This window comes from Elephas maximus, chromosome 23 (genome assembly GCF_024166365.1).
Source record: "Elephas maximus indicus isolate mEleMax1 chromosome 23, mEleMax1 primary haplotype, whole genome shotgun sequence".
Lineage (NCBI taxonomy): Eukaryota > Metazoa > Chordata > Mammalia > Proboscidea > Elephantidae > Elephas > Elephas maximus.
The window spans coordinates 60207755-60231029 of record NC_064841.1 but is presented as its reverse complement, the minus strand read 5'-3'; the positions used below and the strand labels follow the sequence as shown (position 1 = coordinate 60231029).

General features: G+C 50.8%; 1 protein-coding gene across 1 annotated transcript; it reads left to right on the top strand.

Moving 5' to 3' along the window:
* Positions 1-3016: 3016 nt before the first annotated feature.
* Positions 3017-8805, top strand: CDX2 (caudal type homeobox 2). The gene is made up of 3 exons (XM_049867479.1): positions 3017-3557; positions 7093-7238; positions 8560-8805. The coding sequence occupies exons 1-3, from the start codon at positions 3017-3019 to the stop codon at positions 8803-8805; spliced, it is 933 nt and encodes a 310-aa protein (XP_049723436.1).
* Positions 8806-23275: the final 14470 nt, after the last annotated feature.

The following is a 23275-nucleotide window of genomic DNA, read 5'->3' as shown; positions in this document are numbered from 1 at the left end:
CCCGCACCGCCATCACCAGAATAAAATGCCATGAAAAGCCACATAGACTGCCTTCCTGTCAGCCACCTTACCCCCCTCTCTGCCTGCTCTGCCACCCAGCCACTTCAGAGGATCCAGCTGGGCCCTCTCTTGGCTGAGAAGGCCACCCGGATGTGGGGGACACTTCCATTCTGAGGGGCCTATCCAAAGACATCATTTATGGGCTTCTTTCCTGTCACCAAACAGCCCAGACCCCAGGACCATGGGTAGAGGCCTCTGTTACGGCCACTGCCAAGGGGCTCATGTTTACGGCAAGAAACACCAATGGTTTCCCTGCCGTTTCCTCTCCCAAGCCTTTCCTCTCGCTTGCCACCCCAAAAGAGCCTCTGGCTTCCCTGTGGCCCAGTCCACCTAGGGTCCACGGGCCCCCAGCCGTGGCCACTTCCCACGGAGCTGGGTGCTCAGGCCAGAGCTCTTCCCCCGGGCAAGCACAGAGACACAGCTGGAAAACCGGGACAATTAGCCAGAGGCCTGCGGCCAGGGCCATAAAAACGCAGGAAGCGGCCACCGTAGGGCGGAGGGAATGGCTGTCCCCAATAAAGTGATTGTTCCAAAGAATGCCAGGATTCCGAAGACGCAGGCTTGAGCCTCGGCTTGGGCTTTGAGAGTGCGGGCCTGGAAGAGGGGTGTGAGGACAGAAAGAGAGATTGGGTCTCCAGGAAGAGGAAGAGGTTTGGTAGATCAAAAGTCCACAGCGCGCCAATTAACCTCCCCCAGGCCTACCCCATCTGGACTGAGGCCACCCCTTTTTCTCTCCCATCACCACTCCAGGATTTGAGTTCTATAATGGAGATTGCAATTTATTTCCAACTTTACTTCTAGGGATGTCAAATGACCCTCGGCTGTCGCCATCTGGCTGGGGAGGGCCGCAGCATGGCCAGCTCACCTCAAGCTTCTGGAACGCTCTGTTTGCGCTCTGGTGCTGCGGAGCAAAGTCGAGTCCCCCTTCCCAGACACAGGCACACACAACCCCACTCACTTTCCCGTTCTTCCTCAGGACTAGCAAAGGGCAGAGGAACCAGCAAGCACAGGAGCCTGCAGATTCAGGCGAGTTCTGATCCCGCCTCGACCTGTCTGCATCAAGCACCTGGGTGATGTCACCTGTAAAATGGGGAGGATGACACTTCCCCGTTCAAGGCAAGTGTGAGAAACAAAGAGATAAAGAACACTGGAAAGCGCTCCAGAAATGGCAGGGTGAGGTGACCGGCGATGAATACCTGAGAGGAGCGCTTGACAATGAGAACAGACAAGTGCAGGTCCCCAGGACAGCGCGAGTGCCTGCGCGTTCCGGGAGAGCTCGAAGCCACCCAGTCCGCCTGTCCAGCCAGCCGGGGCCGACGGGCGCCGCGATCCTCAGATCAGAATCTGGTGGTACGGTCTGGGGCTAGGAGAGGAGGCCCCCCGCCCCTGCCGGCCCACTCCCTGCGGTGTCTGAAACAGAGATAGGGGCGCCGGAGCCCAATCTCGCCGCCCCTGGCCTTTGCGTGGGCAGCTCCTGAGCCAGGCCACTCAGCACCGGCCCACAGCGGCCACTTGGGCGCTCCGAAAACCAAGGGAGGCCGTTTCTCAGCCCTTCCCCACTTGGCACTCCGAGTTTCCCAGAAGCAATGTTTAAAAATGGCCCAGGTTCCCTTCTCACTCCCCGCAGATAAGAAGTAATGGTCTTTACAGAATGGATTACTTTGCAAAGGAGAAAGTGTTTTTAAGGCATAGGTATGATGTAAGACATAAAGTACCTAGTTGCGTAGTTAGAATGTAGGACTTGTGTAAATACCCAGAGAGTATCAGAAGAAATTCTAAACTTCTTTTTTCTTGATTTTAGCCCTTTACTTAAGTATAGTAAACATATAGGTGAAGCCCACTGAACAGTCACAAACCCACGTGCTGTGTAACCAGCACCCTGCTCCAGACCCAGCGCATCCCCAGATCCCTGGCAGTCTCCACTAGCCTGACTGCTACACTCCTAGCCTGACTTCAACCACTGCGCTTTGGTTTTCTAGTTTTTGAAAGCTGTTTTTGAGTCTTGACTGTAAATGCTTAAAAAAAAATAAATTTCTTTAACTTAAATCGCAGCTCGAAGCTAGTCATAATTTATCTCGTGCGGAGGGCGAGTGGTTTTTCTTGAGCAAGAAAGTAGGTGATTCGTGGTGACAGCTGTTTGCGGGGCGCAGTCGCCTAGGCCAGGGACAGGCAGGAAGGACCGGCCCATCTCTGTGGCTCTGCTCCTCGCCTCCCGGGTCGGTCGGCCAGAAACGTTCTCATCAAAGCGATAGTTTCCCTGTTCTTTTCTCTTTGCGCAGAAGGAGCTTCTTAACTGCCCCCTTCCCTGCAAATGCGTAAACACCACAGCTCCGGTCTCCAAACCCAGATTCCCACCCAGATAGCTCACTCTCCCCCTCTCTTTTGCAAGTCTTTTGGTTTCATTCTTTGAACCTGTGATTGGAGGTTAAAGTGCATCAGGTTGGAAGAAGGAAGCTCTTAACAATAAAGGTTTGAATATTTAGCTGTGATCAGGTCGCTGCCCTCTCGCGAGCCACTACCCCTCCCCTTATCTTTTAAAATGCAAATCGTGTTTCGGGGGGTTGTGCGCAGAGTGCGCGCTGCGCCTCGACGTCTCCAGCCATTGGTGTCTGTGTCATTACTAATAGAGTCTTGTAAACACTCGTTAATCACGTAAGGTCGCCGGCCTGGGGCTCCGCACGCCAGCCTGTGGCGGGTCTTCCCCGCCTCTGCAGCCAAGTGGGAAGGAGGTGGGAGGAAAGAAGGAAGAAAGGGAGGGAGGGAGGGAGGAGGCAGGCCAGAGGGAGGCACCGCCTCAGAGGCAGAAGCTCCGCGAGGAGCCAGCGGACACCGTCGGCCCGGGTGCAGCCACCCGCCTCTCCTCGTGCCCCCTGGCCCTTCCCCTTCGGGCGCCCAGCAGCCTCCAGCGTCCGTCCCCAGGCAGCATGGTGAGGTCTGCTCCCGGGCCCTCGCCACCATGTACGTGAGTTACCTCCTGGACAAGGACGTGAGCATGTACCCCAGCTCCGTGCGCCACTCTGGCGGCCTCAACCTGGCGCCGCAGAACTTCGTCAGCCCACCGCAGTATCCGGACTACGGCGGCTACCACGTGGCTGCTGCGGCCGCCGCGGCCGCGAACTTGGACAGCGCGCAGTCCCCGGGGCCGTCGTGGCCCGCAGCCTACGGCGCCCCGCTCCGCGAGGACTGGAATGGTTACGCACCGGGGGGCGCAGCAGCCGCCGCCAACGCCGTGGCACACGGTCTGAACGGAGGATCCCCAGCCGCCGCCATGGGCTACAGCAGCCCTGCCGACTACCACCCGCACCATCACCCGCACCACCACCCGCATCACCCGGCCGCCGCGCCTTCCTGTGCCTCAGGATTGCTGCAGACGCTTAACCCCGGGCCTCCAGGGCCCGCTGCCACAGCCTCCGCGGAGCAGTTATCCCCCGGCGGCCAGCGGCGGAACCTGTGTGAATGGATGCGGAAGCCGGCGCAGCCGTCCCTCGGGAGCCAAGGTGAGCGGCGGCGGCAGTGGCCCACCGGAGGGCGCCCTGGGAAGGTCGGGGCTGGCCGCGCGCTCACAGGGGCGCCCCGGGCTGCCGGAAAGATCGGCGGCAGAGGAGTAGGGGGCCGATGCAGGGGGCTCTGGCTGTCGGGGTTCCTCTAGGTCCGACGCGGAGCCGAAGGGGCTTGGAGAGGGAACATGTGGGGTCTTAAAACAACGAGTTCAGTTTAGGGTGGAGGAGAGATTGGGTATTTGCCTCCTTCCTCTTTCCCAAGGTCCCTCATTCATAATTGCGGGACGCCTTCGGGCAGCTACCGGGAAAGTTGCCGTGAGCACCGCTGGCCTGGAACAGAACCGCATCCTTCCCGCTAGCCTCGCGCGCGCTCGGTGCGCATCTCCTGGCCGCCGAGGAGAGGCAGCCTCGCGCTCCGCGGCTGGCCTCCAGACCGGTTCTCTCTGCGCCCTCCTTCTCTGTCCGAACTCCCCAAAAGAGAGGTGGCCTGGGTGCTTGCTGAATGAGAGTGGGAGGAGTGGAGGAGCGCGAGACCGCGCCCTGGGCCAGGCTTGGTATTTTGGGCTAATTTTGAGCGATGACGAGTAGGGAGATGGGCAAAGCAGTTGCTCCTGGAAAGTAAGTGCGGGCTCCAGGAATACAGGGGGAGGGGGGCGTTCCAGCCTTTGAATCTTTGATCTGCCAAGGGCAAAAGCTGTTATTCCAAGCAGAAAAGGCTGGAGGGCTTTGAGCCAGAGGCCACGGGAGTTTCCGCGTGTCTGCCGCGAAAGCAGGGCGATGCGGAAGAAGCCCTGGTGGGGACTCAGCCACTGCTCCTGCGAGGGGTCATTTCTCCCCAGGCTTTCCTGCAGGAGTCTCAGGAGTGTGTGTGTGTTTGTGTGTGTGTGCATGTTCGTCCAAGGAGCCTGCTTAGGAGGCTTCCCTGCAAAGGGTCTAGGTTGATCGGCCTGTGGGCTCGTTGGTTCCGGGTTTGTCTGAGTCAGGTATCGGGATGTGTGTCAGATGGGAAGGAAATGCGAATAGGTGTGGTGGGAGAGGCCTGCTGGCTTTCCATTTTTATTTCGCTAAGGCTTCCCCCAGCCCTGCGCGCTTCCTCTCCTTTCTATGCCCTCCTGGCTGCCGTAGCACGCAGGGTATGGCCAATCTGTAGAAGTTTACAGCCCATTATAGCCGTATAAATCAGAGCAGCTGTCGGGGGCTGTGTCTGGGCATCGGGTTCTACGTAACTGGGGACATGCCAGGAGCGTCCGGGTGGGAAATGCGGCCGCCCGGGGAGAAGACCACAGGGTCAGGGCTCAGGGAGCCTCCACGCCTAGGCTTGAGGATGCGCCCCCTCTTGGAGCCGAGCGCGCCAGAAGGCCGGCGCTCGGGAGAGTCTGCCTGGGGCGCGCCGGCGGGAGACGCCGGCGGCCGGAGGAAGACCTTCTGTGCGTCCGGGAGCAGTGGCCGCGGGCAGGGCTGGGTAAGGGGGTGGGGGGAGTGGAGCCCTAGGAACCCAGGCCGTGGGGTCAGCAGATGAGAAGCCGCTGTGAAGTCCCGCGCCGAGGTGGCAAGGCCGCGGTCGGCGCCGGGCGCCCTTGTGATGTTAATGTGGGGAGGCCGCGGCCCGCGGGCCAGAGCCCGACTCCTCTGCGGAGCATCATCTGTCAAGGGGCAGAGAGGGGGGGTGTGCGGCCCGGCCCGCTTTGATATACACCTTCCCAGCCCTGCCATTGTCTCTTTTAGGGCCCGGAAAGAGGGTGGTGACTTTCGCAGTCAATAATGAATTCTGACAAGTCCCTCTCATCTCTCCCCTCCTCTAACCCCTCTTTGGTTCCCAGGGGTGTGGGGCGCCTCCAAGGCCCTCGGGGCGCGGGCCGCGGGGAGCACAGGGGCCTGGGTACCGCATTCGCCGGCCCGCTGAGGGCACTGAACGGGCATCACCCAAGCAAGAGCTACTCCGAGGCCCCCAAGGCGAGTATGCTCCTAGGGTATTCGGCTGGGGGGCGGGGGGACTCTTCTGAGCTAGGCTGCCCATCCCTGGAGGTGTCCTTTGTGGCTCCAACGTGGTTCCAGTGCCAGCCCCGTCTTTCACCCTCTGCGTGACCTTGTCTGATTCTCAGTTTCCTCATCTGTGAAAAGGGCGAGTACCAATGGCAGCCTCGAGTGAGCTTAAGGTGCTTATGCGTGAGAACGCACCCACCACCGAGCAGGCGCTCCGGACGTGTTGGTTCCCTTTACTTTCTTTGCAGGCGCGGGGTCCCGACCGTAGCGCCCATTCAAATGCGCCTGCCCCGCCGTGTTTATGTTAATGCGCCTGGCAGGGAGGGGGATGAAAGCAGGGGCCGCCATTTGCTCAGTAGTGGTAATTCAAACAGAATGCGGTTGTTATTAAGGCATTGAAAGGGCTTTTCTTTGATAAGATCGCCTTGTCTTGCATTGTTTGCGGCTGTGTTCCCCTTTCAGAGGCTGGGAAGAGCGCCCTCTGATCTGGCCTGTATCTTCCCAGGGCGCTTTTGTTGTGGTTTGCAAAGGATTTTACCTGAACAAAGTCGGCCTGCGGGGCATTAAACACCTCCAGGCAACTCCCAGACCCTTCAGATTTTCCTGGAGGACTGGGCACTGGGCGACAGAGCCTATTCTGGCGCCAGAAAACCCCGATCTGGGGCCGAGCCCTGGAGAAGGCCAGGTCCGCTCCGCCGAGGCCCGACCCAGGACAGACCGGCAGGGACGCCAGGCTGGGGCCAAATCCAATAGCGCCTGCACTATTTGTCAAGGCCCTTCAGTAAAACAATCAATCCAAGATTTAATATGTTGACTCAATCCAATGAGCATAGATCACTGGCCAGGATAGCCCTGGCGGGGTGTGTGGAGGCCGACGTAAATGAGGGATTAAAAAGGAAAAATGCCCAACACCAAACCTGGTTCAGCCAGGTAGAAAATGTCTTCAGTGGGAGGGGTGGGGTTTTCGGCCTGCCAGTATGCATAGGCTGGGGACGACCAGACCCAGCTCAGAATTCACCGCGTGGGCCTGGTGGGCCTGCGGGAGGATTCTGGTTAGGGGAGGCAGCCAGTCGGCTCCTGAACCTCAATTTCCACTCTCAAGCAAACAGAAAGTAACCCCTCCCCCCAACACATATCCTAGCTGTTTGCAGGGTGGGTCTCCATCTCTGAAAAGCTGGAAAATGTGAATATTCCCGGGGCTCTGGCTACTCAGCCTGGCTCCCCTTTCCCTTTGAGCTTAGATGGCTCCACAGGCCCTTTACCAAAAAACGTGGCTGTGGTATTCTATTATTTTCTGTGTAAAGTTTTTCTTAATTTTTAAAAACCACTTAACCCCAAGGTTAGTTTAGTTGCCACACACCCCCATGGCCCCACACCTGCCCCCAGGGCCCTGTGGGGGGTCTTGTCAGACTCGGCAGGAACCAGCCAAACCTGGCCCCCCAGGGTGGTGGAGGAAGAGAAATGGCCCTTGGGTTAAGGAGGTTTGTCATTACCCATGACTGATGGGCCGCCTTGTAGTTCTCGGCCCTAACTTCTCCATGCTCCACAGTGAAAACCAGGACGAAAGACAAATACCGAGTCGTGTACACGGACCACCAGCGGCTGGAGCTGGAGAAGGAGTTTCACTACAGTCGCTATATCACCATCCGGAGGAAGGCCGAGCTGGCTGCCACACTGGGGCTCTCCGAGAGGCAGGTGGGAACCAACCTGTTCCTCCCCCAGCCTGGGCACCAATGGGGGACCGTTTAATGGGGGAGTCTTTTTGGGGCGAGATAGAAAGCCAGGCCTCAGAATCCACATAGAAGGTGGGTGGGTTAAAGTAGAAGGGTGGAAGAGTATCTTCCTTCTGATTGCTTTTTTTTAAGGAGTCCTAGTGGAGCAATGGTTAAGGGCTGGCCTGATAACTGAAAGGTGGGCAGTTGGAACCCACCAGCAGCTCGTCAGGAGAAAGGCCCGGCGATCTGCTTCTGTAAAGATCACACCTTAGAAAACCCTATGCGGGCAGTTCTGTTGTTGTTGTGTGCCCCCAAGTTGGTTCTGACTCATAGCAACCCTGTAGGACAGAGTAGAACTGCCCCGTAGGGTTTCCTAGGCTGTAGTCTTTATGGGTCGCTGTAAATCGGACGAGGCTCCACAACAGTGGGTTTGGGTTTTTGTCCTGTCTTGCTTTGTTTTAATCTTTATGGGAGCAGATCACCAGGTCTTTTTTCCATTGAGCTGTTGGGTGAGTTTGAACTTCCAAACTTTTGGTTAGTGGCCAAGCTTAACCCATATAGGGTCGCTATGAGTCAGAATTGACTCGACAGCACACAACTTTTTTAAAAAGCTTTCTTCCACCTTTAGTTTTCTTTTGGGGTTGTTGAATATTTTTTTCTATATTGGGAGATCTGGGAGATGAAAGACAAAGTCATGAGTGTTAGCTGAATCCAGAATTCTATTTGAGTCAATAAAGTCTTATTAAAAGACCAATTTTCTTTGTGCCCAACACTGTATCTGGGAAAAAAAAAATAAATATAAGACCCAATTCCTGCCCATAAAACCTAGAGAGACAAGGCTTGGCTCATGAAAAGTCTATATAGTCTGGAAAAAAAAAAAAAAAAAAAGCAGGCCAAATCACAGCCAGGAAGCCACACATGAAATTTCATTTCCAGCTCCAAGGTGAGGAATATTGCATTTCAGTTTACCCTTGAGGGGCCAAAGGTTGTCATTTGGAGTACACCCAGTGCTGGCGTCTTTCTTCCAGTTCCTGCCTCCTTGGTTCCAAGGCTCTGAACTCCTCCAGTGCAGATGTAGATAAAGACTGTTCGGAAAGGAACCAGCAGGCAGGAAGGAAGACTCTCTGCATGAGGCTGAACTGGGCTTTGGGGATGGTTCTGTGTTGGCCTGTTATGGAGATATCAGTGCAAGCCTTCTGGGTTGGGGTCCTCCTTTAGTTGGAGGGATAACTAGGTAGGAGACAGCGGGGTAGCCCTTCTTCTTCACCACCTTCTGTTTTTCTCCACCTTTCCATTTCTAGGTGAAAATCTGGTTTCAGAACCGCAGAGCTAAGGAAAGGAAAATCAACAAAAAGAAGTTGCAGCAACAACAGCAGCAGCAGCCATCACAGCCGCCGCCGCCTCCACCTCCGCCTCAGCCGGGTCCTCTGAGAAGTGTCCCCGAGCCCTTGAGTCCTGTATCTTCCCTGCAGGGCTCAGTGCCTGGCTCAGTCGCTGGGGTGCTGGGGCCAGCTGGGGGGGTGCTAAACCCCACCGTCACCCAGTGACCCACAGGGGCCTGTGGCGGCCGAGCAATTCCAGGCCTGCAGCAGAGCAATTCCAGACTGAGCCATGAGGGGCACGGACTCTGCTAGAATCTTCACGAGAGACGCTTCCACACCCACAAACGCACACCTATTCACCTAGCTCTTAGAGGAAAAACGGGGGCCGGGCGTAAAGACAAGTGGGGTTGGGAGCTTCCAGGAAGAATGTCTCCCTGATTTTGACTTTTTCCCCATCTGACTCTTTCTGCCAATGAGGAGACAGGAAATGACCAGCGGGGCTTCACCGAATTTTGGCAGAAGTATTGCCTGGGCTGGCTACACAGACCAGGCTTTCTGCCCCCTCCTTTCCCCTCCCCCCACTGATCACCTTCAAGACTTGCAAGACTATCTCTGGTTGCAGCTAAGCGGGGAGAGGGACTCAAGGAAAAGGCAATGCCTGAAGCCAAGATGGCTGCTGCCTGTTCATTGCCTTCCAAGGACCATCTGGCCCTTCTGCCTCAGGGGCAGGCAAGATTTAACTGCAGAAGCCAGAGGCAGCTAAGATAGAGACCTGGACCAAAGACTGCAGAACCCCCAGGTGGCCTGTGTCTTTCTTCTCCTCCCTTTCCCGACCAGGACAGGCTTGGCTGGGGTGTGTGCGGTGTATGGTGTGAGGGGGGTGGTTATTGGACCCCAGGCCTGGCGAGGAGGCCCTTGTTTAGAAAGCCTGTCACCAGAGCTCCTCTGGGCTGAATGTATGTCTGTGCTATAAATGCCAGAGCCAACCTGGACTTCCTGTCATTTTCACAATCTTGGGGCTGATGAAGAAGGGGGTTTCTGTTGTTGGTGTGGCTGCTGTATGGGTTGTTGGTCTGTGTAACATCCAAGCCAGCATTTTAAAGCCTTCTGGATCCATGGGGAGAGAAGCGATATGGTGAAGGGAAGTGGGGGTATTTGAACACAGCTGAATATTTTCTAAAAAGAAAAGAGATAAACGAACTTTCCAGATTTCAGATTCTGTATTTATCTTCCTCGGATTTTTGTCTGGAATTGTCCTTTTTATAAAATGAATTATCTCCTCTGGTTACAAACTAGAATTTGAAAAATCAGGGAGGGGGCAGAGAAGGTTATCTGGACAGCCTCCTTTTACCCCAGAGGGTCAGAAGCCCGAGGGAGCAGGTTCTGAGACCTTCCCTGCCCCCAAGCCGGAGCCCTGCCTTGTACTGTGGAATGTCTGGTTCTCCTGGGGGTGCCTTTGGGCAAAATGCACATCTGAACCTTCAGCTGGTTCCCAGCTGCCGGGAATTATGGGAAGGGAGTGAGAAAGCCCCCCCCCATAGCATCTCATCAGGTCCTCACCGAGGCAGTTGCCAACACTGGGCAATTCCCTTCATCAGGGACTCCCATCCACAATCCGGCCAGTTAAACATAAGCCATTAAGTAAAAATACATTATATTTTTTTCTGTCTTCCCAAGACAATATTTCCCATAAATGTCTTCTGATAATCATGGCCACCTTCGCTGGATGGCTGGGGAGCCACCGCCCCTGTCCCTCGTGGCTGCCGTACTCCCATTCTCTCTCACACACCCCCACAGGCGAGACCAGTCTAAGAAGATCCTTTTAGTGACAGCTGGTTGTCAGGGCTGATCGTTGGACCCGGCTGCGGTTCTCGAAGTTTTTTGCCCTCCATTTTGATCATCCCACAAGCCCATTTACTCCTAATCAGCCACTCCACAGACGCAGGAGGTGCCCCGAGGGCTGGGGAGGATGAGCCAAGCATAAATAGCCCCCGAAGCACCTCCCCAATTCGGCGGCCCTTCCGGGTGACTCATTGCTATCTGGGATGGAGAAAGAGGACCTGGCCGCGGGGCCAGCGGGCGCCTGGCCCCGGAGCCGGCGAGGGTGCGCTGTGGCCAGCATCCCGGGTGCGGGGACAGGGAGCGGTGTTCCCCCAAGGCAGGGGGCGCTGTGCTGCGTGGAGTAGGAGGCGGCCAGGCCGGAGCCCGCGGGGCGAGAAGGCGCCCCTGCGGCCCGGGCCCGCCTGGGGCTCGAGGTCTGGGGAGGAGCGGGACCCCGCGCCGGCCGCGCCCACCGCCCGCCTGGTGCGGCTGCGCCGCCGTTGCTATGCGTTGCCGTGAAACGCCTGTCAATAAACCCTGTTTGGACAGTGGAGCAAGAGCACAAGGGTTGTTTGCTTAGTGGTTAGAGGTTCAAAAGTCGGCATTGTCTCACTGCAAGCGATTACAAGTTCTTCCCCTTCCCGGGGCTCCACCCCCTTCCCCCGCCACCCCCGCGCGCGGTCCGGAACCGACAACCGAGGGGCGCGCAGCCTGCTCTCCGGGAAACGCGGAGACCCGGGCGCGCGGCCTGTAAATTCCCCAGGCTACCGAAAAGGCGGGGAAATTAGGGCTCTCCCCGGCAAGGGAGGCCCCCCGAGCTTCTGACTCCGAGACACACTCACCGGTGGAGCAAGACGAGGAAACACCGGGGCGTGGCGCGAAAGGGCAGCTACAGCTGAGAGGCTTAGGAGCCCGCGCTGGGGCGCCCTGGCTTATTTTTGGCGGCATTACTTTGCGGCGGCTCTGAGCACCCCCTGTCGCTGGGCGGGGGTTGGACCCCCGGAATCCCTCGGCCCTCCCCGCGCCCTCTCCTCCACGCAGGCCGCCAGGGGGCGCGCGCGCTCTGGGGAGAGGTGGGGCATTGAGCACTCCGAGCGCTCCGCCTCTACGTGGACTCCCCAAGGGCTCGGTATTGATCGCAGGAAGGTAGCAGGTCCAGCGCCTCTCCCCACCCTGTTCCGGAGAATTGGAGCACGGCGAGGTTTCCCCACGATAATCATGGGTCTTTGAAACTAAGCTCAAACTAAGGCGCAGGAGATTCTTGGATTAAATATTCAAGAAAAACAAATTTGGGGGCCGTCTACCATTTTAAAAGTGTCTTTTTGCACAAGGTGTTTCTTTTAAACAATACAGTAATATAAGCACCGTGATAATATGCATAAAGAATGGGGAAATGTCCGTTTGGGATGAACATGGGAAAGAAATGTACCAATATTGTGGAACTTATGCCAAAAAAGGTATATATGGAGAGAAGGGAATCCCCGGTGGTGTAGTGGTTAAGAGCTACGGCTGCTAGCCCGGCAGTTCAAATCTACCAGGCTCTCCTTGGAAACCCTAAGGGGCAGATCTATTCTGTCGTATAGGGTCGCTGTGAGTCGGAAACGACTGGACAGCAACGGGTTTGGTTTGGTTTTTGGTATAGAGAGAAGACAACCCGAATCTTTTTTGCCAAACACAATCCATGGCTTTATCACTCTCGCCTACAAAAGCTGACAAGATGGGCTGCTAATCTCAGCAACGAAAGTTTCAATGAATTTCACTTATAATAATATCCAGATACAACCGGATATTAGTCGAGGAGTCCTGGTGGCGCAGTGGTTAACAGCTCGGCTGCTAACCAAAAGGTTGATGGTTTAAATTCACCAGCCCTCCTTGGAAACCCTATGGGGGCAGTTCTACTCCGTCCTATTAGTCAAGAAAACGGATCTTAAATAGTAATCTAAGTATATAAACAGCAGTAATCTCGCTGCTGTTATTCACAGCCACTCAGATGGAAGATAACAAGCAGAAAAGGAAAGAAATCGCGGCTACAGATCAAGAAGAAGAGGTTGTATATTCTTCTAATGGCCGTTGAGTTAGGGCCACGTTTGCAGCTTGTTTTAGAGACTTGCTACTATTTACCAGTTTGGCAGTCTTGAGACCACAACCTCTAAACTCCATTTTCTCATCAGTGATATGAGGATCAAATGAAGTAATGTAAATGAAGGCATCTTTAACAGTTTACAATTTTGATTGCTCTTGTTGGGTACTTTTGGGTTGATTCTGACTCATAGCAACCTCATGTGACAGAAAACTGCCCATAGGGTTTTCCTGGCTGTAATCTTTTAATCTTTAGGGGGGAGCCCTAGTAGTCCAGGGGTTAAGAGCTGAACTGCTAACCTAACCAAGAGGTCGCCAGTTGGAATGCATCAGCTGCTCCTTGGAAACCATATGGGGCAGTTCTACTCTGTCCAATAGGGTCTCTACCAGTCGGAATCGACTGCATGGCAGGGGATTTGGTTTGGTTTTGGAATCTTTAAAGGAGCAGATTCTCCAAGGCTTTCTTCCACGGAGTGGCTGGGTAGGTTTGAACTACAAGCCTTTACATTAGTAGTCAAGCACTTCACTGTTTCGCCACCAGGGCTCTTTACATTTATTAGATGAAATTTTGCTTCTTTTTTTAAAAAAAAAGTCATAAACCATTTCCTGCTGAGTGCTCAAGGGCCCTTACAAGGAACCTTTGAACAAGGGTAATGTCTTAAATCACAGTAGAATGTGAACTTCCCGGTAGTTTTAAAAAAAAAATGCATTCAGCTTTTGCTTACTTTGTCCAAGTAGCCTGCAGTCTGTTGGGGGTGACCTCTTGATTTCTACTGCGCAGGCCTCTTCATGAATCTCCAGGCCCAGAGTACTAACAACATTCCCTTTGTGAAGATGTGTTACTGATCTGCGTATCTTGCTTGCCCTTTCATCTACCAACGGAGCTGTCTCCAGCCACTTCTAGTTGTATTTAGAAGAATGGAGCTTAGTCGGAGGTGTAGTTGGACCAGTTAGAAAGAGAACCTCCTTGTGATCTATCAGTATGCTCAAACCAAAAGGGGCAGAGAGGCAGATACTCTAACTAGATGGCATTGAAGTTTCCTTATTTTGTAATGATTTCCATCCCAACATCTCAATATCAACTCTGTGCTCTTCCAGATGCACCCCCAAGAGGCTGTTGTGGCTTTAATTCTGTAAGACCTGTTCATTCATTGACGTTATTTTAAGGCAGGTGTTATACTAGTCTCCACCGTTTTCCATTTCGTTGAAACCACAGCAGCAGATTGCATTATTATTTCTTTGGAGGCTAAGGAAACACTCACATCTAAATCATGTAGCTATTTAAAATAAACTTAAAAGTTATTTTCTTCAGTACACCCTTAGACTATATAAACTGCCAATCGCCATAACTTTTACATTTAATCAGTCTTCTATTTTCTTTCCTGTTCCCCTCCTGCTCTTCTTCGAGATGGTGCACTATGATTTTAGGAAACCAAGCAGGTTTTAGTGATAGTTATGGGCCTAGCCGAGTGACACTGGGTAGAATCACTCATTGTCTTCTTTCCTGAGCTGCAAATCAGAAGGAATATATATATACTTCTTCTATCTCATGACTACCTTGAAGGTTATGGAAACAAATCCAGGAAAAACCTCAAATTCCATATAAGGAAACTTTACTCCGTCAGTTCCAGAGATTAAACCAACATTTCCCTTGACATTCTTCATGAGAGGATCAGCTCAGAGAAGGCAGGGGCAAGTGCATAAATCACCTTTACGCTCCTAGGTCTCTAGTCCTCCAACATTACATTTGTTTTAACAACAGCAATGAGTTTTGTTTTTTTTTCTCCTGAATTGGAATTTGTCTTTAGCTGTGGTCTATGTAGATAATATCAACTAAGTTGCCAGAGCCGCCAAGTGAAATGACCAGTTTGTTCTTCTTTCTGCAGGATCCCGGCGATTCTGTGCTAGAGATCTAATCAATAAACCGGGACACAACCAGTTTTGCTCCAGAAAGATTTCCTTGAGAGGAAATGGTTGCCAAACCTTCCCTTCACACACACACACACACACACATTTACTTAAAAAATAATATTGAGGTTTTCTTAGGTACTCCCAAGGAAGGCCAAGCAGCTGTGTTCAATATTTTATTGGTTTGGGAACCCAGGTATTTCATGCATTTTCATATTTGAATTTTAACTTCTAGGAAAGGAATTCTTTTCTAATTGTTCATGTGGTATCTCCGAACTTTCAGGGCTGGCAGTCTGCTATCCTAGCACTTTCTATCTGCAGTATGACAATAACAGGTTTTAGACACGTGGTAGTTGATAAATCCCTCTCCAACATAAACAATGAAAAACAATATAGGAGCTAAAGTCATCGTAGTACAAACATACAATGGCTTATTGTGAGGCACTTAAGTAATTTTAACTTACTGATGATTAGTTAGGAACCCTGGTGGCACGGTGGTTAAAGAGCTCAGCTGCTAGCTGAAAGCTCAGCGATTAAAACCCACCAGCCACTCTGCGGGGAAGAAGTGGCGGTCTGCTTCTCTGAAGATTAAAAAAAAAAAATGAAAACCGTTGCTCTGATTGTGACTCATACTGACCCTATAGGTCGGAGTAGAACTGCACCATAGGGTTTCCAAGGAGCGACTGGTGGATTCAAACTGCTACCGACCTTTTGGTTAGCAGCTGAGCTCTTAACCACTGCACCACCAGGGTTCCCTGTAAAGATTACAGCCTTGAAAACATTATGGGGGCAGTTCTACCCTGTCCCATAGGGTCGTGGCAATGGGGATGATTAGTAGAATCAGAGACAAGAATTAAGTGCCTAAGCCACAGAATAAACCGAAAAACCCAAACCACAGAATAGAAGTTGCTAAAAATGACATGGAACAGAAGACACTGAAAGTATAGTTCTTTCACTGTGTATCCAAGGAATTATAACAACTGTCAAAAAGTAAACTCAACAGACCTAGATTCCATTTTCAGTCCTCACCCCATCTCCCGCTTCCTGGGGTGTGTGTGCATCACCAGAAATGGAGATAATTAAGCTAGAACCGGGGACCACTGTTCGAAAAATGGCAATATACAGTAAAACCTGCGAAAGCTGGAACCTGTCAGAGAAGGAAAACTAAAATATTTTCCACTCATAGCTATAGAAAAGTGGTAAGCTACACCCTGTCAAATGCGGAAAACTTTCAAGACCTGGAAAAACAAGGAAGTTCCCTGGAGTTCTGGCCCTCACAGATTTCACCAGGAGCCTGAAGGAAGAACACAAAGAACAAAAAGAAAGACTGCTTGTTTGGACTCCATACATATTAAAAAAAAAACGAAAACATTCATTTTTTTCCTTAAAACACTTTATTGAAAAGAATGCACTCTTCAGGAGTTCAATTCTCTAATTATTCTCAGTTGTTCCTGTGGCCATTTTCATCATATGCATGAGATTCACACAATTATCTTTATACTTTTAGATACGTTAGTGACGTATTGCTATACACACGGCACATTAGACACTGGCTCAGATCCTAGTCACTGGAAGATGACGGTCCTTGGCCATGAGTATAAGTCGACAGAAACCCAACGATCAACATTTCTCATTTCTACTCTTGAGCGTCTTGAGGTGTACATTCAGTGTTGTGATTGCTCCCTTTGGGTGGGCACTTGGCCAGAATGGAGGACTAAAAAGCTTTTCACCAAAGGATCATGCCATCTGAAGCTGTAGGGTAGGTGAATGTTTAGATGGACTTGGTATTACTGAATAAAGCTGGGAGGTACTTTTGCAAATCTAAAGCCAGACAAAACAGATAAGAAGCAAGCTGACTTCTTCGCAGGAACTTTCAGCTGACTTCCACCCCGCCTCCCCTCCCTCTACTTAAGGAGAAACTGTCTGGGTTTTAGTCTTTGAATGTTTTAGACAGAAAAATGAAAGAAAACTTGCTCCTTGTTCATGCCCAGTGGGCCAGTGGTCCAAAATACGCCTAGGGGTTGCATTCAGCCCAGTGTCCCGGGCTCCGTGCGCGGCCCAGCCAATAGAGGAGACAGAGCTCGGGTAGCGCGGCCTCGCCCCTGCGCCTCCCGCCCGGTGGACGAGCCGGCGGACTCGGCGCCCTGACCTCCCCAAGTCTCCGCGGGGCTTCCTGCCTTTCCCGCCCACCGACGCCGCGCCGGTCTCCCCGCCTCCGCGCTCGGGGCCCGTCTCCGCCGCGGCCCGGTGTCGAGCGAGGTCGGGCCACTCCCGGAGCGCGGCGCGGGGGGCCGGGGTGCCGGGCCGAGAGGCCTCTGCCCGGAGCTGACCAGAGGCCCGGCACGGCGCGCGAGCCCCGTGAGGGGCGCTCAGGCCGCCGCGCCCGCGCCCCCGGAAGTCGGGCCCCGATGGCGGGCCGTTCCGTTTTCTTTTCTGGAACGGTTTGGCGCCCACTGTCGTGTTTGTCATTGTACCTCAACAGACGGTGGTTATTAAACGGCGCGCGCCGCCGAGGAGCGGAGCGGCCGGGAAGATGGCTGCCCGCGGGCGCCACCGCGACGCCAGAGGCGGCTGGGACCTGCCGGGTCTAGACGCCGGGGCTCGTGGCGGCCGCCATGGCAGGAGGGGCTTTTGTCTCGGAGGGGAAGTACGGGAATGCTGGTTCCCCGCGCACCTCGCCGGCGGCGGGCGGGCGGACGGGCGGCCGGGGCGCCGCAGCGGCGCAGAGCGGGAGGCCCAGCAGGCGGCGCTGCTGCCCCGGCGGACTCCGGGGCCTGCCCCTGCTGACCGGGCGCCGGGGAGGAACCGGTTTGCTCTTCGTCGCGGGGCGGGGAGCCGGCGTGGGGCGCTCGCCCGGCACCCGCAGGACAGCCCCCGGCCCAGGGCGGCCCCGCGGCCTTCCCCCTCGGCTCCGGGCCTGCGCCGCGCCTTTGCGCCTTTGCTCCTTTCCCAGGCCGGGCTGGTGCGCCTTCGTCCCAGCTTCTGCCCCGCACAGCCCGAGAGGGGCAGCCTGGTAGCCTGGGGACTCGCCGCTCCTCCCAGGCGAGGAAACGCCTCCCTGGCTCGCCCCTCACCAGACTCCAGATATACTCCGGGCTCCGGGAAACCCGATTGCTCGTCTCGGCCTCAATGATTAGCGGCGGCTTGAGGGACTCCCACCCAGCCTGGGCCCACCTTGTGGTATGGAGGAGGGGAGGAGGGAGGAATCCCGCTTAATCTCGGGTCCCAGCTAAATAATTTACTCAAGGTCCTCTCTTCCTGCTCTGGACTTCCTGCTTCGTGAAGTCCAGGGGAGAGAAAAGGCCAGGCCTTACTAAAAGTTAATATTAATAGTGGTGGAGACGCTGGGCTTCAGGCTTCTCCAACACCTCGCCTTCCCCTCTGGCCCCCACCTCCTCCAAACCAAGCCCCACCCCTCGGGCAATTTTTTGTTTTAAAAATTAGGTATGGGACTTCTAATTTCGAGTGCATTCTGGAAATAAGGATTCTGGAGTTAGGACACTTGGTCCACGTTGTCCCTAAACCACATCCTGCTGCAGCTGACCTCAGCGCGGAAAGTGGCAAAGGTCCAGCGGAGCGTGCACACAGTAGCCGCCCCCCAGAAGCAGCGCTGCCTGCAGGGGCCCTGGCTCTGAAACACAGAGTTAAGAGATAAGCCGGCGGGAGAGTCAGCAAGTTTGACAGGAGAGATAATCTGCAGGAAGAGAACAGGCAGAGCAAACTAAGGGGGAGGAGGGTGGCAAATTGTACCGGTAACAGGCGAGGTATTCAGCAGACGCTTAAGAATTTTTAAGGACAACTAAGCAATACTCTAAAAAGAGCACCAGTTAGTATCAAGGAAACGCTTTCCTAATGTGTGTGCAAAAGGTTTGGTTGGTTCGAACTTTTATTAACGGTAGCTAAGGGCTCACACAAGTAATTCCTTGCAACCAGTGCAGAGGTGTCAGAAGAAAAACTAAGTTCCTCTCTACTCTTCCGGGTCTTCCAATCGCACCCCTCCGGGATACCAGTGTTAGTCTGGTGCATGTCATTCCAAGAATTTTTTTGTGCACTAACATGTATTTCATGTAGGTAATCTTGTTCCTTTCTCTGTCTCTCTTTTTTAAACCATTACTTTACCCTGACTTCCTTTTATCACTTAATAATATATCGTGAGTGTTTCTCCCAGGTCATTACATATAAATCCGATGTACTCTTTTTAATGGCTGCAAAGTTTTGTAAATATGTATATACTAGAATTTTACTTATTCATCAGTTCATTCAGTGATTTCTTTTGAATGCTTACTCTGTTCTAGGTGCTGGGAAAAGCAGTAAACACACAGATAAAGATCCCTGTTCTTGGGGAGCCTACATTCTAGTGAGAGAGAGACTGAAAATAAACACATTTTTTTCAACCAGTTCCCTACTCCTGGGGACTCAAGTTGCCAGTGTTTTGCTGTTATAAACGGTACAAAGATAAACATCTTTTTACATATGTCTTTTTGGGCCTTTGTGTATTTAAAGGATAGATTACTAGAACTGTTTATGCTAGGTCAAAGAATATGTGCATTTATTTTTTTCATTAAAATGAATAGACTATTTTTTAGAACAGTTTTAAGTTTACAGAAAACCTGAGTGAAAGTATAGAGAATCTGCAGATACCTCTTTTACACAACCCCTTTCTCCTATTATTAACATTTTGTGTTAGTGTGGTACATTCTTTACACTTGATGAACCAGTACGTTATTATTAGTTTACATTAAGGTTCACTGTTTGCACAGTCCTGTGGGTTTTGTTAAGTGTATGATGTTATGTATCGGCCATTACAGTATCATACAGAAAAGTATCACTGCCCTAAAAATTCCCTTTGCTCCACCATTCAAAAACGGCTGCAGCGGTATATCAAAAGGAAACTGTCAGAAATTCAGGCTGGTTTCAGAAGACTACGTGGAGCCAGGGATATCATTGCTGATGTCAGATGGATCCTGGCTCAAAGCAGAGAATACCAGAAGGATGTTTACCTGTGTTTTATTGACTATGCAAAGGCATTTGACTGTGTGGATCATAACGAATTATGGGTAACACTGTGAAGAATGGGAATTCCAGAACACTTAATTGTGCTCATGAGGAACATTTACATAGATCAAGAGACAGTTGTTCGGACAGAACAAGGGGATAGTGATAGGCTTAAAGTCAGGAAAGGTGTGCGTCAGGGTTGTATTCTTTCACCACACCTATTCAATCTGTATGCTGAGCATATATTCCGAGAAGCTGGACTATATGAAGAAGAACGAGGCATCAGGATTGGAGGAAGACTCATTAACAACCTGCGTTATGCAGATGACAGAACCTTGCTTGCTGAAAGTGAAGAGGACTTGAAGCACTGAAGAAGATCAAAGACGACAGGCTTCAGTATGGATTGCACCTCAGCATAAAGAAAATAAAAATCCTCACAACTGTACCACTGAACAACATCATGATAAATGGAGAAAAGATTGAAGTTGTCAAGGATGTCATTTTACTTGGATCCACAATCAACAGCCATGGCAGCAGCAGTCAAGAAATCAAAAGACGCATTGCATTGGGTAGATCTGCTGCAAAAGACCTCTTTAAGGTGTTGACGAGCAAAGATGTCACCTTGAAGACTAAGGTGCGCCTGACCCAAGCCATGGTATTTTCAATCGCATCATATGCATTTGAAAGCTGGACAATGAATAAGGAAAACTGAAGAAGAATTGACGCCTTTAAATTGTGGTGTTGTGGAAGAATATTGAATATACCATGGACTGCCAAAAGAAAGAACAAATCTGTCTTAGAAGAAGTACAACCAGAATGCTCCTTAGAAGCGAGGATGGTGAGACTGTGTCTTACATACTCTGGACATGTTGTCAGGAGGGATCAGTCCCTGGAGAAGGACATCATGCTTGGCAAAGTACAGGGTCAGTGGAAAAGAGGAAGACCCTCAAGAAGGTAGATTGACACAGTGGCTGCAACAATGAGCTCAAGCATAACAATGACTATAAGGATGGCTCAGGACCTGGCAGTGTTTTGCTCTGTTGTGCATAGGGTCACTATGAGTCAGAACCGACTGGACGGCACCTAACAACAACAACCACCACCTATTTATCCTTTTAGTACCCTCTCAAAATCCCTGGCAACCACTGACCTTTGTACAGTTTCTGTAGTTTTGCCTTTTCTAGAATGTCATGTCATTGGAGTAGATAGTATGTAGAAAAAGCCATGGTTGGAAAAGTAGAGGGTCAGCAAAATGAGGGAAACCCTCCATGAGATGAATTGACACAATAGACAAAACCATGTACTCAAACATATCAATAATCATAAAGGTGGCGCAGGACCAGGCAACGTTTCATTCTTTTATATAATAAGGTTGCTAAGAGTTGGAGTTCCCTGGCAACTAACAACAACAAGCCTTTTCAGGCTGGTTCCTTTCACTTAGCAATATGCGCTTAAGGCTCTGCCATGTCTTTTCATGGCTTGATAGCTCATTTCCTTTCATTGCTGAATAATATTCCATTGTTCAATGTATCACACAGTTTGTTTACCCATTCCCCTGCTGAAGGACGTCTTGGTTGCTTCCAAGTCTGGTATTTTTAAACAAAGCTGTTATAAACATTTGTAGGTAGGTTTTTGTGTAGACTTAGTTCTCAGCTCATTTGAGTAAATACCTAGAAGTATGATTAATTATTGGATCGAAGGGCAAGCCTATGTTTAGCTTTGTAAGAAACTGCCAGACTGTCTTCCAAAGTGGCTGTACTACTTTGCACTCCTCCTGGCAATGAATGAGAGTTCCTGTTGCTCCACATCCTCGTCAGCATTTGCTATTGTCAATGTTTGGGATTTTAGCCATTCTCACAGGTGGGTGGAGTCCCTGCTTAAGTGCTTGACTACTAACGGAAAGCTTGGAGTTTCAGTCCACCCAGAGGCGCCTTGGGAGGAAGTTCTGGTGATCTGAAAGATCACAGCCGTGAAAACACTGACACATATGGGGTCGCCATAAGTTGTAATCAACTCGGTGGCAACTGATATTGGTAATAGGTGTGTAGTGTTATCTCGTTGCTGTTTTAATTTGCAATCCCCTAATATCATATGATGAACATCTTTTCATATACTTATTTGCCATCTTTCTGTTCAGATCTTTTGCCCACTTTAATCTGTGTTGTTTGTTTTATTATTGTTGAGTTTTAAGAGTTCTTTGTATATTTTGGATATATAAATCCTTCATCAGATATGTGTTTTATAAATATTTTATCTCAGTTTGTGTCTTTTTTTCATTCTCTTAATATCTTTCATAGAGCAGCAGTTATTAATTTTAAGAAGCCCAACTTATCAATTTTTTCTTTCATAGATTGTACTTTTGGTGTGGTATTTAAAAAGTATTCACCAATTACGCTGAGTGAAACAAGTCAGTCACAAAAAGGACAAATACTGTGTGGTCTCATTTATGTGAAATAAGCAAATATATAAAGAAAATATATAGAAACCAAAAATTAATAGTAGCCATGTTTTTTTTTTTTTTTTTTTTGTTTATGGTGTAGTTGTTAAGAGCTAAGGCTGCTTACCAAAAGGTTGCAGTTGGAATCCACCAGCTGCTCCTTGGAAACCCTGTGGGGCAGTTCTACTCCGACCTATAGGGTCATTATGAGTCAATCCACAGCAGTGGGTTGGCTTTTTTTGGACCAGGGGTGGGAAGGAGGGGCAAGGGGGGGTTTTGGCTTAGGAGGCAGCGAGTTTGTGTTAATGGTGGTGGAATAATTTGAAAAGGATAGCAAGAATGGCTGTACAGCTTTAAGAATGTAATCAATGTTACTGAATTATACATGTAGAAATTGTTAAATTGGTGTATGTTTTGCTCTGTATATTTTCACCACACACACACATGTTAAAAAAAAGTAATCGAACCCAAGGTAACCTAGAATTTCTCCTATGTTATCTTTCAAAAGTATAATAGTTTCGTGTTTTACATTTAGGTCTATGGGCCATTTTGGGTTGTTTGTTTATTTTATTATGACATAGTTTGGATGTCTTAGATATTGTTTGTACTTTTACATAGACTACATGAAATTAATGTTTGGTTTTTTTGAATAATTTACTTTTTTTTTAACTTATAGTTTTTTTTTGTACTTTAGAAGAAGGTTTACAGAACAAACTAGCTTCTTATTAAACAATTAGTACACATATTGTTTTGTGAAATTGCCTGCCAACCCCACAACATGTCAAAATTCTTCCCTTCTCTACCTTGAATTCCCTATTACCACCTTTCCTGTCCTCTCCTGCCTTCTAGTCCTTGCCCTGGGCTGGTGTGCCCCTTTAGTCTCGTTTTGTTTTATGGGCCCGTCTAATCTTTGGCTGAAGGGTGAACCTCAGGAGTGACTACATTACTGAGCTGAAAGGGTGTATGGGGGCCATACTCTCAGGGTTTTTCCAGTTTCTGTCAAACCAGTAAGTCTGGTCTTTTTTGTGTGTGTATGAGTTAGAATTTTGTTCTACATTTTTCTCCAGCTCTGTCCAAGACCGTCTGCTGTGATCTCTGTCAGAGCAGTCAGTGGTGGTAGCCAGGCACCTTTTAGTTGTGCTGGACTCAGTCTGGTGGAGGTAGAAGTACTTGTGGTCTATCAATCATTTGGACGAATCTTTCCCTTGTGGCTTTGGTTTTCTTCATTCTCCCTTGCTCCAGATGGGATGAGACCAGTGGACTATCTTAGATGGCTGCTCACAGGCTTTGAAGGCCTGAGATGCTACTCACCACTTTGGAGTTAATTTTAGTGGAAGTGTAAGGTCTGTGTCTAAATTCATTGTTTTGCATGTGGGTATTCAGCTGTTAAAGCACCATTTGTTGAAAATACCTTTATCCATTAAATTGCCTTTGTTACTCTGTCAAAGATCAGTT